The following is a 15,340-nucleotide window of genomic DNA, read 5'->3' as shown; positions in this document are numbered from 1 at the left end:
ATAGTTAATTGGTCTTGATAGGGCATTGATCTGACACAGCAGAGTACTTCTTTTGAATGATGGAATCTTCTTTTAAGGCACACAGTATTTATTGTTGTATGTTAAACTTTAAATGTGTTCTGTGGGGCTATAGTAGTACATGGTACAGGGTATGTTAAACTTCCACTATTAGCTTTAGTCTAAGATGGAGTTAATATAAACCAGCACAACTTCCTTGAGCTTGTGTTTTGTATTTTCTCCATTTCTTTTGAAAAAAGAAACTCATCATCATCCGAATTAGTGGAACACTTCTTTTTGTCCAGATTCCCCACCAAACACCATTCCCTTCTGCCCTCCCAAGATGTCCTATGATATCCCTGCTTCAAACTGTGGCAGCTGCTCTGTAGCTGTATGCATCCATATTGCTTGCTGACTACTGCCAAGAAGGAAAATACGCATTTAATAGACTTCCATCTCGGTGGGGTCACCAATTTATCTCGTTTTACTTTGACTGATGCTCTTACTACTCCAACTTTCATGAGAATCATCCTTGAAACTTCTGTCAGATTTTGTTGAGACTAGCCATTTGGGTTACAAATTCTTGGGAGCAGAGTGCCATTGGTGTAAATAAAAACCTGAAGATGCTGCCAAAGTGGAAAGAATGATAGTTTTGCGACATGCTATTTATCTTGGCAATAGTGTAGCTTTTCAGATAGGTTCATGATGAAGTTCATAACGCAGTTTTGTCAATAAATTTTGGGACAGCTTTGCTGTAAATGTGTAATACTCATCTGCTGAGGAAACTGATGTTAAGCTACTAAAAATTCTGTGAGTGTGGGGGGACAAAAAGGGGGGTGTGGACATCTGTTTAAAAAAAAACCCAGCTCATATGATCCTGGCAGTTGTTCCAAATTTGTCATTTGATTGGCAACTGCATCCTCACTACGTCCATATGCAGAAGTGGATTTAAACTCTTTCTCTTTGTTGTGTACTACGAGCTACCCAAAAGGCAGGCAAGGCCAGTTCCATCTTGCGTTCCTTTTTGTCTGTCACCTTCGTGCTGCCTGTCCTCTGCTTTGAAAGCCTGTTTCCTCCCTTGCAGCTCTTCCATGGAGTATCTGCCTCCTGTACTTTTACACCTTTTTCCTAATGATATGTTGCCCTTTGAATCCCCTGGGCCTGACCTTTGCTGCCCCCTCTCCTCCAGCATCTGTGTGAGCTAAGGTCTGTGAAGTGGCCTGTGAACCAAGCAGGGGGGAGCTGGGTCTTCATCTGTTCCTACAGTAATGCTGCTTCTGTTTGTGTCACCAGTATCTTTCCAGGTCCAGAACCCTGTGTGCTAGAGGCAGACTGGACTGTCTCTTGACAGAGTCCTGCTTTGTAATGTGCTTAACTCTGTTATGTAGTTTTGTGCACTCCATGACACCATGCTGTGTTCACAGGCTGCATGCATCCTGCAGCTTACTGTGCTCCTGGGCCCCTCCGGGATGGAGCGGAGTCCAGGCCCTGGTCTGGTGTTATACTTCTTTCCTTCTGTGATACGCTGCTGCCTCTGCCATCATATAACCAGGCCCAGAAGGGGGACATTGGCAAGAATGCAGGGTGTGATTCCATGTACCCAAATCCAGATTTATTCCGTTGATTCAACTACCAGAACCAGAGGAAACCTTCCTGTTCTCCAGGGGAAAAAACCCCAAAAATCAGACCATCACTGCTGGAGCAGTTATCCATTAGGTCAGCTCATTTGTAACAGGTGACCAAGCTGCATAAACCATACAGTGACTGCTCGTGATCTGTTAAGAGAGTTTAGTTCTTTCCATCCATTGTGAGCTTGAGTTTTCAGATCTTAGGACACAGTAGTATTTAAAAGCAATACACATAATTAACAGTGTTGTGAACATATGAGTGTGGTCTGGTGTATGTAATGTGATGACTGCTGGTGTGGCTGTCCTGGTAATTCTCCCTACCTCATGGGTGTCCTATGGAGTTTTTATCAATTCCAAACCAAAATAAATGAAACTAGTACAATTACTTCGCCCCTATTCCACCCCAGCCTAGATGGGTATATGGTAATATTTGGGTTTGAAGTATTTTTGCTGGCTTTACGTCTTTTTTTCTTTTAATATTTTTAAATCACTCATGTAAATGACTCTCCTATACCAACATAAGTTTCTAACTAAGAGAACTCATTTTGTCTTCTCAGTGCAGTCTGGGTAAAGTAAAAGTTCTTATTCTATATACATGTATATATGTGTGTGTGTATATATATGTAAAAAAGTTTCCTTTGAAATTACAACTGCTGATGCTTAAGTGTAAATATACTTTTATAAATCATATTTTAGTCCTATTTAACACCTTAGGAGTTAAGGAATATTTTTTACTTCTTTGTAAAGTGTATGTGAAAGGTGATCTTTTTTAGAACAGTTCATGTTTTAAGAAAGTCTCTGCTGCTCTGAGTGTGGGTCTGTTATTTCCAGTCTTTGCAAAGGAGTGAAGACTAAAGTTTTTAGCATGCAAAACACTTGTTTTCAGCTGAATGGGGCTAAAGATAATGTTTTCTTCACTTGAACTCACTCATTTGAAGCTAAGAACTTGACTGGAAAACGTAAGATTTTCCTTTTCCAATGTATGATTAAAAATGGTGATGATGCGCCAAGTATGTTGCTTGTTCCACTTGACATCTACATGTTGAATAGCAGGTGTTCAGAAAAGAAAATAGCATGCCTCTTGGTGTGATGTTGGCAAAAGTGATGGGTTTTTGGCAGGGGCAGGAGTGTGAAGGTAGCCTATTTAATAAAGGCTACAGATACAAGATGGAACTTACTGTAACTTTTAAAGTACTTGCTTAGAGTATGTAATTTGGAATACTTATATCCTTAGCAAACACTTGGAAATTTCATGACCTGCAAATGCTTTTGAATAGTTTATGAATTGTTGTCTCAACAATTTAAAGTATAGGAAAGAAAGATGAGTGCATTTTTTATTTTAAGATTAATCTTCTTCAATTTTGCTAATTTAAGCACGGGAATTTACTGGAAAATGTTTTCATCCAATTTTATTTCATTTGGCTATCAGGTGAGTTATACTAGATACCTACATTCTCATGGATATTTGCTTTGCCTATTTCAGTGATCGCTGCGGAGAAGACCCAAACCAGAAAGTAATCCATGGGGTTATTAACTCCTTTGTTCATGTTGAACAGTATAAGAAAAAATTCCCCCTAAAGGTAGATACACATTTCTGATTTATGTTTTTAATTTTGAATGTTAATCTAGTATATGCACTATTTGTCCTTTAAAAAAACTTCTCCCTTTCAGTTTTATCAGGAAATTTTTGAGTGTCCTTTTCTGAATGAAACAGGGGAGTATTATAAACAAGAAGCTTCAAATTTATTGCAAGAGTCAAATTGCTCACAATACATGGAGAAGGTAAGAGATTCTTCCATACGCATATGCAATAACTAAAATCTAGTATTACCAATTTATTGACGATACATGTTTTCCTGTACAGTTCCCATAGTTATTCTTTGTTGTATGCTTTCCTGCAGTTTAAACTATGCATTTTGATGGCATGGTTAATCTGAATATAAACTACAAACCTTGCCTATGGATGGATGGTCAGCTTCAAAGTAATAAATGATAAATCAATTGCATGAAAAGTAAAAAACAAACAAACAAAAACCAAACACAACCCAACCAAAACACATATCAAGTTGATCACTATTTCTTCCTCACTTCCTTATTTTCCTTCTGATTGTAGTAGCATAAGATGAGAGTTTTAGTAATATAATGGTTAGAGAAGACTGTATGGTAGAGTTGTTACAGAGCATTATTAAAAGTTACATATTCTGAGGCGGATTTTGTTTTGTTTTGCTTTGTGGTGTATGAAGTCAGGTTGTGGTTAAATTACTTGTAGTTCTTATACCTTGCTTGAGGAAGTGAAGATTGATACAAGACATGGCACTAGTCCTCAGTGCCATACTATCCACACTAAGAAGATGGAAGAGTTGAGGCAAAGGTTGTGAGATTGCTTCTAACCATAAGGAGCATAAGCTAATGGTTGCACACCTGAGGTGAAATTCAGGGACAGGCTAAGATTTCAGTTAAACCAAAAGAAATGCAGATTCATTTTGTCTATCATTAGCAGTCTGCAGCTGCACTACTCTCCATAGACTCCCCTCACATTCACTGGACACAAATACTTTTATGTCAGTATTCACATGACTTAGAGTCATAGAATGCTGTAGGTTGGAAGGGACCTTTAGAGGTCACCTAATCCAACCCCCCTGCAATGAGCAGGGACATCTTCAACCAGATCAGGTTGCTCAGAGCCCCATCAAGCCTGACCTTGAATGTTTCCAGGGATGGGGCATCTACCACCTCTCTGGGCAGCCTGTTCCAGCGTTTCACTGCCCTTGTGGAAAAAAAAAAATAATCTTTATACCTACTCTAAATCTACCTTCTTTTAGTTTAAAACCATTACTCCTTGTCGTATCACAACAGGCCCTGCTAAGACGTTTGTCCCCATCTTTCTTAAAAGCCCCCTTTAAGTACTGAAAGGCGGCAAGAAGATCTCCCCAGATCCTTCTCTTCTCCAGGCTGAACAACCCCAACTCTCTCAGCTTTTCCTTATAGGAGAGGTGTTCCATCCCTCTGATCATTTTTGTGTCCCTTCTCTGTACCTGCTCCAACAGGTCCATGTCTTTTCTGGGCTGAGGGCTCCAGAGCTGGAAACAATGCTCCAGGTGGGGTCTCACCAGGACAGAGTAGAGGGGCAGAATCACCTCCCTTGACCTGTTGGTCATGTTTCTTTTAATACAGCTCAGGATATGGTTGACTTTCTGGGCTGCGAGCACACATTGCCAGCTCATGTCCATGACTTATTTTATGATAATATCTATTCTCTTCATTGAAGTTATAAAGAGAGTTCTTATTAACAGCTCAGATGTGTACCTTTTGAGCAGATGTATATCTATGCCATTTGAGCAGATGTTTACATACAAGCAGATGGGTTTGGAACAGAAAAGTGATTCTTATAGTTGTATAATTAGGTATTGTAAAAACTTTCTCAGAAGGAGTAAGAAGTGTGGTGGGAGAAATTGGGGAAGATGTCACAAAGTTGAAGGGAAGAAGAAATTTTGAGAAGAGAACTATTGAGTGCTATTGCTCGTGTAGTAGTGACTGAGCCTAGTCAGTAGTAAGAGTAGAAGATGCTATTAATTCAGAAACAGCCTGATTCAAAAGAGCAAATTTAATTTTTCAGCATCCCAGACAAGTTCTTTTTTGTTACTTATTCATGTCTCGCGTTCTACATATATATATTGTTCGATATTTATGGTTCTATATTGGCTGTTAGTATTTCATTAGCTATCAGTTTAAAAACTTGTCTGTAGGTTTTAGGTAGATTAAAAGATGAAGAAATGCGGTGTCGGAAATATTTGCATCCCAGCTCATATGGCAAAGTGATTCACGAATGCCAACAGAGAATGGTAGCTGATCATTTGCAGTTTCTACATGCAGAATGTCACAATATTATCAGACAAGAGAAGAGAAGTGGTAAGTCTCAGTGGTCGTGAATAGCATGAAGTGGGTTTTGTTTTATTTATTTAGCATTGCAATTTACTAGCTTTATTCAATGACCTTCTATGTGCTTAAGTATTTTCAACTAATACATGTTACTTATCCAGAAAGCCCAATTAAACCCTGAATGACTTTTTTCTTTTACCATGTAATTCATTATCGTTCTTACAAATATATAGTCAAAACCTTCTTTTTACTGTTAACAACCCTTCTTTCTGGCCAATACTCTTTCTCTTTCCTTGTCTTAGTCGGCTTAAAACCACACTGAAGTCCTGTGTCCTGTAGAATCGATCATATTTTATGCTTGTGTTTTCATTTGTAAACCAATGGCTCTGTCTTTACAGATTTATTCATCATCATTTGACAGGTCAGGATTATAAAATATTTTGGCTTCTTTTCATAGCCACTTTTTATTGTCCTGAATCTTTTGTGACCTCTCCTCCCAAATCCTTTTTACAGAAGCAGTTATATTCCATGCCTAAAAGAATTATGCTTCCTGGTGACTAGATGCCTCTTACCCTTGAAAGAATGCTTATTGCGTGGAAGATGGTATCTATTATGTGAAACAAATTATTTTCACAGTCAAACTCAAATTGTATCTAATAATAGTGTTCAGTTTCTGGAGAGTTTTGCAAAATTGATCAGAGCTCGGATCCTTTTTTTGCAGCAAAAACCCTCATAAAAATAGCAGTTGCTTATTTACAGCTTTTCTAACCTGAGAAAAATTTCGAGGCACCACTGGAAGAAAACAAAAAGTCAAGAAGATACCTAAACTGATATTAGTCAGCTGCTGCTAAGGAAGATTTAGGGAGGCCAAGGATTAAAATAAACTGACGCGATACTTTTCCATACTAGCCCACCTCTCCTCTTGGAGTCTCCCCTAAAAAAGCAGTGTTGGAAGAGTGAGGTGGTCGCAATGGCAGTACTCAGTAAATACTGGTATTAGCCCTACTCTTTCCTTTTTTCCTTTTGTCAGTGATCCAGTGTATGTTAATTTTTTTTTTTTTCAAAACAGTTGGTGTTGTTTCAGTCTTTGAAAAGCCCTGTGTGAAATTATGATACTATATTAAGTGTTGATTTTTAGTGTTTCTAAGCATATTCTATAAAAATGTATCTCTGTTACAGACATGGCAAATATGTATACTCTACTTCGTGCTGTGTCAAGTGGTTTACCTCATATGATTCAGGAACTACAAAACCATATCCATGATGAGGGCCTTAGAGCAACCAGCAATCTTTCTCAGGAAAATGTGAGTTTTCTTAGGCAGCTGAAATTACCTATTTGATTAACATTCCTGATTAAATGTTTACACTTTTCTTTTTAGTCTATTCTGGTTTTTTTTAATTTTGTCTATATGAAATTGGTTTTGGAACACTATGGATAAATTGTAACTTCTAATCAGCACGCTTAGCTGTGCAACACATATCTATCCTGAGAGTTGATTGTTGTGATCTAACCAGAAACAACTACAGCTAGATATTTCTCATTGTTGTTTGTTTAATGCTGTCATGGCAAGTAGGTCCTTTTGTTCCATGTATGTATTTTTTTTCCTGAATTTCTCTAAGTCAGTGGCATTTGATGTTTGGGTATGTTAGGAACCAATGATCCCATTTAGTTTAACTTTATGTTATTTGTGAAGACTTGACATCCTGTCCTGATTTCATTGTGGCAATTTTCACTAATAGCTTTGTAGTCTCATATTTTCATATAATTTCTGAAAACACTGTAGCATAATTACTTTACTAAAGTGTGTTCAACTTGTTTCAGTTCATATGTATTTAAATTACTCAATCCCATGTTTGTTCCTCTAGCATTGCTGTTCAGAAACAAACAAACAAGCTTTCATGTGGCATTATATTTGTACATGTATACATCTTGCTGTCTAGATCTGTGCTCACTTCAGGATGGTGACTTTAGCCATCCAGTGTTTCTGTCTATAATAATACATAGGTACAAACTGTTGTAAATTCATGCTTTTATTGACTGCACAGGACTGCTTACTCTTCCATAACTTCTGTGTGCATACTGAAAATGGGCTGAAGTCTTTAGTAGTATAACTTGTTTTCAAATTATCTGTAAGTTTACTGAGCTTATTCTTTTAAACTAATAGTGTCTACGCTGGGAAATTAATGCAGAGCTATGATGGTGATGAAAATTTACAGCCTTATGTAGATAAACTCAAAATGTGAAATACTTGCTCCACTGTGTGGATTAAGTCATTTGTCATCAAAACATTTTTAATATGTGACCTGAGAGTGCACTCGGGGAGTCAAGTGATGCAGGCAGGGCATTGCACACTCTTGCATTGCTGCCGGCCAGCTTGTCTGCGCAGGGACTCCTCTAATTCATATTGGTAATTTCTATACAAAATGTTACGCTGAAATGTGGTGCACTAAATTTGATTGGTAACTGTCCTATGTAGGAAAATTCAAAGGGTTCATCCAGATTTTCTGTCTCTGAAGTTAGTGTGTAGGAGAAGTAGCAGTTTGCTTATTTCAGTAGCTTTTTGGCATGATTGCTGTTGTTTACATGTTTGTATTAATGCTTTTAAAAGGGCTAATAAAGGATTTTACATTGTGATGGAAAAGATTAGACAGCATGAGAGGAGTATAGACTAAAATCTGTGATAGCAGGATGGTAAATGTATCCATAGACTTCTTACTTCTCAAAGACTTAATCACTATGATTTTAACTTTTATCAAAAAGAATAATTAGGAAAAAATGTACAACTAATGTTGATATGTTTGTGTGTAGATAATACTACTTTCTCAATAACTTGCTTTCTGTTTTATCTACCTTTTTTAGATGCCAACTCAGTTTGTGGAGTCAGTTTTGGAAGTACATAGTAAATTTGTCCAACTCATCAACACTGTTTTGAATGGTGATCAACACTTTATGAGTGCCCTTGACAAGGTAACTTTTACCTATGAAGTAAAAAAAGCATTGGAAAACAAAATGTGGGACCCTGTTTCAGGCTCTCTTAAATTCTTCAGGGCATCAACACATGTTCAAAGATAGAGTTCTCATGCAGTTTTTCTAGTTTAGAAATGCAATGGAACAAAAGGAAATCCAGTGTTAGTGGAAAAGATAAGTACAAAGGAAACCACTTTAATATTTAAATGTTTTCTGAAAGAAAGACCTTTCTTTTCATCATAATTCAAAACACAGAAAACCCACAAAAATGGAGCTGACCCATTTAATGTAAATTTAAATACAGATAATAAATAGACAAATTATGGGTTTGGGGAGTTAGGCAACTCTTACAAACATTTGAACTTAAATTTGCTTGATGCCATGCTTTTTAAACTCTGAGTGCTGATAGTATTACTTACATAGAAGCTTTGTTTAGCTTTTTCAAGTTGACTACAAAGAGTATCTGGAAACTTACATTACTCCAATCACTGTCACAATAGCTAACTTTTTCCAGGAGAGAACTGCACTTGAAGTTAAATAAGCCTGTTCAGGGGAAGAGACTTGCTGCTCTTTTCTTTGAAATGCATAGCCATGAAGATATTTAAGATAACAGTTCTTAATGTTACACATTTTAATAATAATAATAACTTTATTATTATTGCTATTATTATGAAATTCTGCAAAACATGCCTGGGCTCTTGAGGGACTGAGTGGCTCCTCCTCAAAAAAGAACATTTTATCCAATCCATTTTTTAATTTCCCACACTTTCCCGTATATCCTTGTATCTTTTTCCTAGAGAGTACACTTACTACTTTCATGTCTATAATTTCCTGTCATAGGATACCTGCATACATTTCACTGTTCATTTGATACAGAAATTGCGGTTTGTAGTTAGGATCATAGTCTCATCTTTGATAATTTTCAGCTGAGGTTAATCCAGAAAGACATAGTGCTGAATATACCAGTAATAATATCAATAGAAGTTACCCATTGGTATTTCTGATATTGAGAAAATAATTATTTAGTACTTTAAAACAAATGCTTATTTCAGTATCCTAATACATTTCTGTCTTGGTTGCAATTAATGTTACATACCAGAAGGTGGAGTAGTAGGAGATTGACAACTGCATTTGCTGGCACCTGGGCAATGTACTTTTTCCTTAAATACATCAATTCTTCACTTCTGTGATCTTTATTACAATAAATATTTAAAATCTTAGTCTGCTGTCAGTTTTTCATGGTGGATATCAAAATTCCTGTTCTTGCCTCCAGTATTATTGCAAAAGAGGGCTCTAAGCTTCAAAGAGTTTTGTATTTCTTGTCAGCTCATGCATTCCTTTCTCACGGGGTTTCTAGGGACCTGTTACCAAGTATTGGAAAGTTGAGGCGTTGTACAATAGTTGCTTGTCAGTTCTTTATAATAATATGAAAATAATGTTTTCCTTCTATAGAAGAAACTATAATTCCTAGGAATTATGGTCATGCAATATTTTTGGTTCAGTATTAGTTTAAAATATTAATTTAAATGTGATACCTAGTTTAGAAACTAATCTTGATGATTCCGATATCTTTGTTTACAATTTCCAATTCTAAACTGCCATTATCTCCTTCCTTTTCTTTTCCTCATACTCAGGTTTTCTTCAGCATATTTTTCATACTTCACCACTTTGAATTTCCGCTTTCAACAATATTTTTTTCTCCTCTTTAGTCTATCCAAAAATCCAATGACCAAAAGATATTTCCTTTCTTACTGTTGTGAGGACCCCACGTATGTTTTTCAGCTCACGATACATGCTGTTGAAGTAAGCTGCTGTTGATGTGCTGCTGCTCAAATCTGCTTTATCTGCAGTTATTCCCATTTCTTTCCACCCATACTTTTGGACCATACATATATTGCTGTATACCAAAATCTTCATACTTTTAGATTTAAGTTTCTAATCAGAACTCAGTTTGTTCTGCTACTTTCTGCAATTAACTTCTGTTCCGCTGTTCTTTCCACTTTGACTTAAACCTCAACTTTAAAATGTTCAGCACACATTCTTACAAAGCAGCAATTCAAACCTTTTCACTTATTGTTTCTTTTTTGGTCCCTTTTCTGTAGTTTAGGTTTATAGGGTCTCGGATGGTCTTTGCTCTGAACATTTTTTTGATTTCTTCAAATTTCATGGAAGAAGTTTTAAGTGATTTACATTTTTTTCCTCTTTCCTCTATGTTCCTATGTAGGCTTTGACATCAGTAGTTAACTATAGGGAGCCCAAGTCAATCTGCAAAGCACCTGAGTTGGTAAGTGATATATATATATTATTGTAGAAAGTAATACTAGTTTTTTATAATTGTGAAATGAATTGGAAGAGAGTCCATCGTATGAATATCCATTTCTCACACTAAGTCAGACTCAGGTGTGTATTTCAGGAGTAATAAACAACTTAACCTGCACATGCATTTTGTGGGTGTGCAAAATTGTTGCAGTTGTAATTTTTGATATAGAATTTGTGTTTTCTGCCGATGTAGTGTGTATCATTTGCCTATGAATACAGCCCTTGTAATAGAAAATGAGACTATAGGCTGTGACTTACTTCATGCTTTAACTTTGTGTAGAAGTTTGGAATACCTTGGCATACATTTGTTCTCAAGCTTGACAAGTAGGTTTGGGTTTGTTTTTTCTTTTTTTAACTTGAGCTGGCCAAGTACTGTGACAACTTGTTGAAGAAATCAGCAAAAGGAATGACAGAGAATGAAGTAGAAGACAAACTTACAAGTTTCATTACTGTTTTCAAATACATTGATGACAAAGATGTATTCCAAAAGGTAACTTTTGATATTCAAGAAATGTTAAAATGCTGCATTTAAAGTATCCTTGAAGAATGTTGTTAAGCTTGTAGAAATACTCATATCTGATTTTTTTTTTATGCAGTTCTATGCCCGAATGTTGGCAAAAAGATTAATTCATGGTTTGTCTATGTCTATGGATTCTGAAGAAGCCATGATTAATAAACTAAAGGTAATGTAATATTCTTCTAATGCAGAATAAACAAACATAGGAGTTCGTAGTGTTGAGAGGGAGCAGCAGAGGGTGCCAGAGATAACTTAGTGATCAGTAGAACCTGTTTCCAATAGCTGAAAGGAAAAACTAATTTCTTGGTAGTCTGTGAAAGATACATGTCCCAGTATCAGTTAGGCATTTGAGATTTTTATGAGGTTTTGGGTAGTTTTATTAATTGTGTTCAAATAATTTACATTTACATTATAAAAGTATCAAGGACTTTCATAAACTAGCTCTATCTTTCATTTTTATACAACAACATTGTCCATATAAATCGATATATAGAAAGTGAAACTAAGATAGATCTGATGTATTCTTTTGTAATGTTTTCTGTTGTAACTAGTGTTCTCTGTAAATATAATACCAACACTTCTGCTGACTAGATTTTCATATTTTAGTAGTGAATGTGCGTAGTTCAAATAATAAGTACTGTTTTCACTGTGAAATCTCTTACATTATTTCTTCACAGCAAGCCTGTGGTTATGAATTTACCAGCAAGCTCCATCGAATGTATACAGACATGAGTGTTAGTGCTGATCTCAACAATAAATTCAACAACTTTATCAAAAACCAGGAAACGATTATAGATTTGGGAATTAGTTTTCAGATATATGTTCTACAGGTACTAATGTATGTTTATTACTATTGAGTTATTTGTACTTAATTTTTATGTTTTTATAACAAGTGAACAATTTTTCTAACTTTTCTAAAATGCCTTGTGTTCTTGTCTTGAATTAATACCTCAGTGGGGTATAATGAGTAGTAAAAAATGAGCCGTAGAACTTCCTGTCTAAATTGAATGTCTTATGGCATAATATACACTATAGATCTATTTAATAATATTATTTTTTCTTAATATATATATATTCTATGAAAATGTTAACACTTTTATTTTTCCTGGTACCTTTAGGCTGGTGCATGGCCTCTAACTCAGGCTCCTTCTTCTACATTTGCAATCCCTCAGGAACTGGAAAAAAGTGTACAGATGGTAGGTTAGTAGGAGGCTTCTTGTAAACACATGGAAAATGTAAAATAACTCAAAATAAAAGATGACCACTCTAACAGAGAAGAACCTGAGATGCTTCATTTTGTTTGTAAATCGTGGCTATCCTTTTACCGGTCCATATGAAATTTGGAAAAGTCACACAAATGACATAATGAATTTATGTATATATTTGCATAGCTCCTCTTTATTTTTCACATCTCTATTCTACACTTTGTGATTGATGAGGGAGATACTAATAAATAAATATTCTCTTCCCATGTGATTATTTCTGCTTTGTAGAGGTGGAATATTTTATTACTTTTGATTATATTACTGTGTTCTAAATCTTATATGTACAGTGTCTGTGTTAAAATACAGAATATCTGTGTTGATCTTTGCTAATCGTATTAATGGTGAAGTACATTTTAGGCAATAAAAAATTCATATTATTGGACATAACAGATTTTTTAAGCAGTTTTTATACTTTAAGTTGCTATCTGATCTAAATTATAATGGCAAATGTCTCTTTTCTGTGGCGAAGGAGCTTTTTCATTTATTACTACTAAGCATTAGAGCTATTTATTCTGTTTTTATTTCTGCTGTATTAAGTGGCAATTGGTTTTAGCAATAGAAGTTTCCAACCCATACTATGGAATCCACAGAAGGTGATTGATGGCATTTTGTTGTTCTTTGTGGGTTTAAAATAGTATGGTCAGTTGTGCCTCAGTTGGAAAATTGTTACGGACTTGCGTATCAGAAGCAGCTCAGAGTCTAGGTTGCTTGCCTAACCCCTCACTGTTTTGCCAGTTCAAAGGACCAAACTTATTCATGTGTCACAGCTAGAATTAATGCTCTAAATTATACCCATAATCCCCTGAAGAAACAGAACATGACCTTGCAGAGTCTTTGAAAAATTGACAGTGTCTGTCTTTACTGCCAAATTTGATCATTTGACCCATGAAGAGAGAGTTCTCTCAGGATTGTGGCCAGGATTTAGAAGGAAAAAAACATTTTGCAATTGCACTCCGAAGTATGTGAGTACCTCTGCAATTGGGCAAACTGTTTAGCAGCACCTTTAGGCTCCGAGACTGCTGGAGCTTCCTATAAATACGTATTAATTTGAATGGTATACAAATACTGGTTTTCATACTATGTAAGCTTGTGGGTGGAGAAACACCTGATTCTTACAAAAAGGGGGACTTTTGACCTTTTTATTTTCCTTCAATGTTAATCAGAGTTGCCAGACCAAATCAGAGTAAGCCAAATTGATGTGTACACAGTGTTGGCTGCATGGGGTGTAGGAAGGTTTGATCCAGTTTTAAGGCAAGGTTCTTTGAACCTGCTTAAGTTTTTCTCATTGCCAAAAAGTAGTTAGACCTTAAATTAGGATTAGTCTGCAAGCCACACTTTCTTGTTTCTTTCATGTAGGAAGTATGAGAGCAAAATTTATGATTTTTTTTTCTTGGAGGAAAAAAAAAAAGCTTAAATACTAAAACTAAGGTTTAGCAGGCACTTGCCAGTATATGCAGTCTGATTTGTTCCTCTTGGCTATAGGGATAATATGTAGGATTAAGGTCAAATTTTTATTCTAATTTTTCTGTTGCTTTTTCAGCTGCATTTCAATTATTTTCAGAGGACGTCCAAGAGAATGTCATAGCTACCAAAATGCTACTAAAAATCCCCATTTTTAATTTTCTCCTTACAATTAAAGTAATCAGATTCTTATATTACATATGGTAAAATAAAATCTGATTTTTACAAGCCTTGATACAAAATGCCACTTTTAAGTTTTTGGAGAAATTCTTCTTTTCCTTCTGTCAGAGTAACTTTTCTGCATCAGTTTAGCCCACAGAATAAATAAGCTGAAAGCCACGTCCTCAAAAGGATTTTTTAAAACATTCCAGAATATCTTTATTTGTTCTTCAGAATCCAGTGCTTCATTTCGTTTCCTAGGGCTTTTTCTTATTCTCTCTCCACTGCTTGCTAGTTTCCGGGAATGGCAGGATTGATGGATTGCATATAGTATGAGAATAAGATGATTTTGCAGCTTCTCTGTAAATTTGATTTTTCTTATCACAGTCCACAGGTCATTTATGCCCTTCCTTCTTGTATTCTTTGTTGGTGAAAATGACATTTAAATGTACATACAGCTTTGAAAGAACCTTCTAGGAATTACGTTCCTAGAGCCTGCTGCAAAGTGATCTCATTTACAGTAGCCAGATTTGTGCCCTTTAGTGCCAGATTTCAAACTGCATAGCTAATTTTCAGTTGCACAAACCCAAAAACTTCATTTCTTAGAGAAGCATTTAAAAGTAGTTTTTCAGGCCTTTTCTTGTTTAGAGGTAATTTTTTTCATATTCCTGTTATGCTTATATATTTGTGGGTGTGTAATTTAAATATCTGGAAAAAATGCTTTCCAGAATGACTGAGGTAGCACTTCTCATAATGACAAGTAATTAGTGTAAAAATCAAAAAAAGAAGAAAGAAATTAACATACTAATGCGAGTTTTGCATATAAGATTATTTTAAAATACTGATTTTGAGGGGATCCTTCAATTTTGGGGTGACAGCACAACTTTGAAATGTTACTTCCTAAATCATAAATGTTTGCTGCTATGTGAAAATAGGTTTTGGGAGGTTTCACCAGAAATTCAAGGATCTGTAGCCAATTCTTCATTCTGAGGTGTTTGGAAACTGTGTAGTTGTGTCTTGCCTGAAACCCAAACTAGAAGGTGGCAAGAATGGTGCCCACTTACAAGCTTGCTCTTTCGGAATTGCCCCTAAAAATATGTTCAGGAATGTACGATGAGATTCATCATGAAAATCAATATGTATCTGA

General features: G+C 35.7%; 1 protein-coding gene across 4 annotated transcripts in view; it reads left to right on the top strand.

Annotated features, from left to right (window-relative positions):
• CUL2 (cullin 2) overlaps window positions 1–15,340 on the top strand; it is a 54,536-nt gene that overhangs the window by 24,186 nt on the left and 15,010 nt on the right. For all 4 annotated transcript variants that reach the window (XM_035896821.1, XM_035896820.1, XM_009641327.2 and 1 more), the window contains 10 exons: window positions 3,109–3,205; window positions 3,297–3,407; window positions 5,372–5,534; window positions 6,684–6,808; window positions 8,365–8,472; window positions 10,697–10,756; window positions 11,153–11,281; window positions 11,388–11,474; window positions 11,986–12,138; window positions 12,427–12,504. In XM_035896821.1, coding sequence (XP_035752714.1) covers window positions 3,109–3,205; window positions 3,297–3,407; window positions 5,372–5,534; window positions 6,684–6,808; window positions 8,365–8,472; window positions 10,697–10,756; window positions 11,153–11,281; window positions 11,388–11,474; window positions 11,986–12,138; window positions 12,427–12,504 — 1,111 coding nt within the window. The remainder of the gene's footprint in view (window positions 1–3,108; window positions 3,206–3,296; window positions 3,408–5,371; window positions 5,535–6,683; window positions 6,809–8,364; window positions 8,473–10,696; window positions 10,757–11,152; window positions 11,282–11,387; window positions 11,475–11,985; window positions 12,139–12,426; window positions 12,505–15,340) is intronic.

This window comes from Egretta garzetta, unplaced genomic scaffold, assembly GCF_000687185.1.
Source record: "Egretta garzetta isolate BGI_Z169 unplaced genomic scaffold, ASM68718v1 scaffold6, whole genome shotgun sequence".
NCBI classification, from domain to species: Eukaryota; Metazoa; Chordata; class Aves; order Pelecaniformes; family Ardeidae; genus Egretta; species Egretta garzetta.
This window is presented reverse-complemented; position numbering and strand designations above follow the sequence as displayed.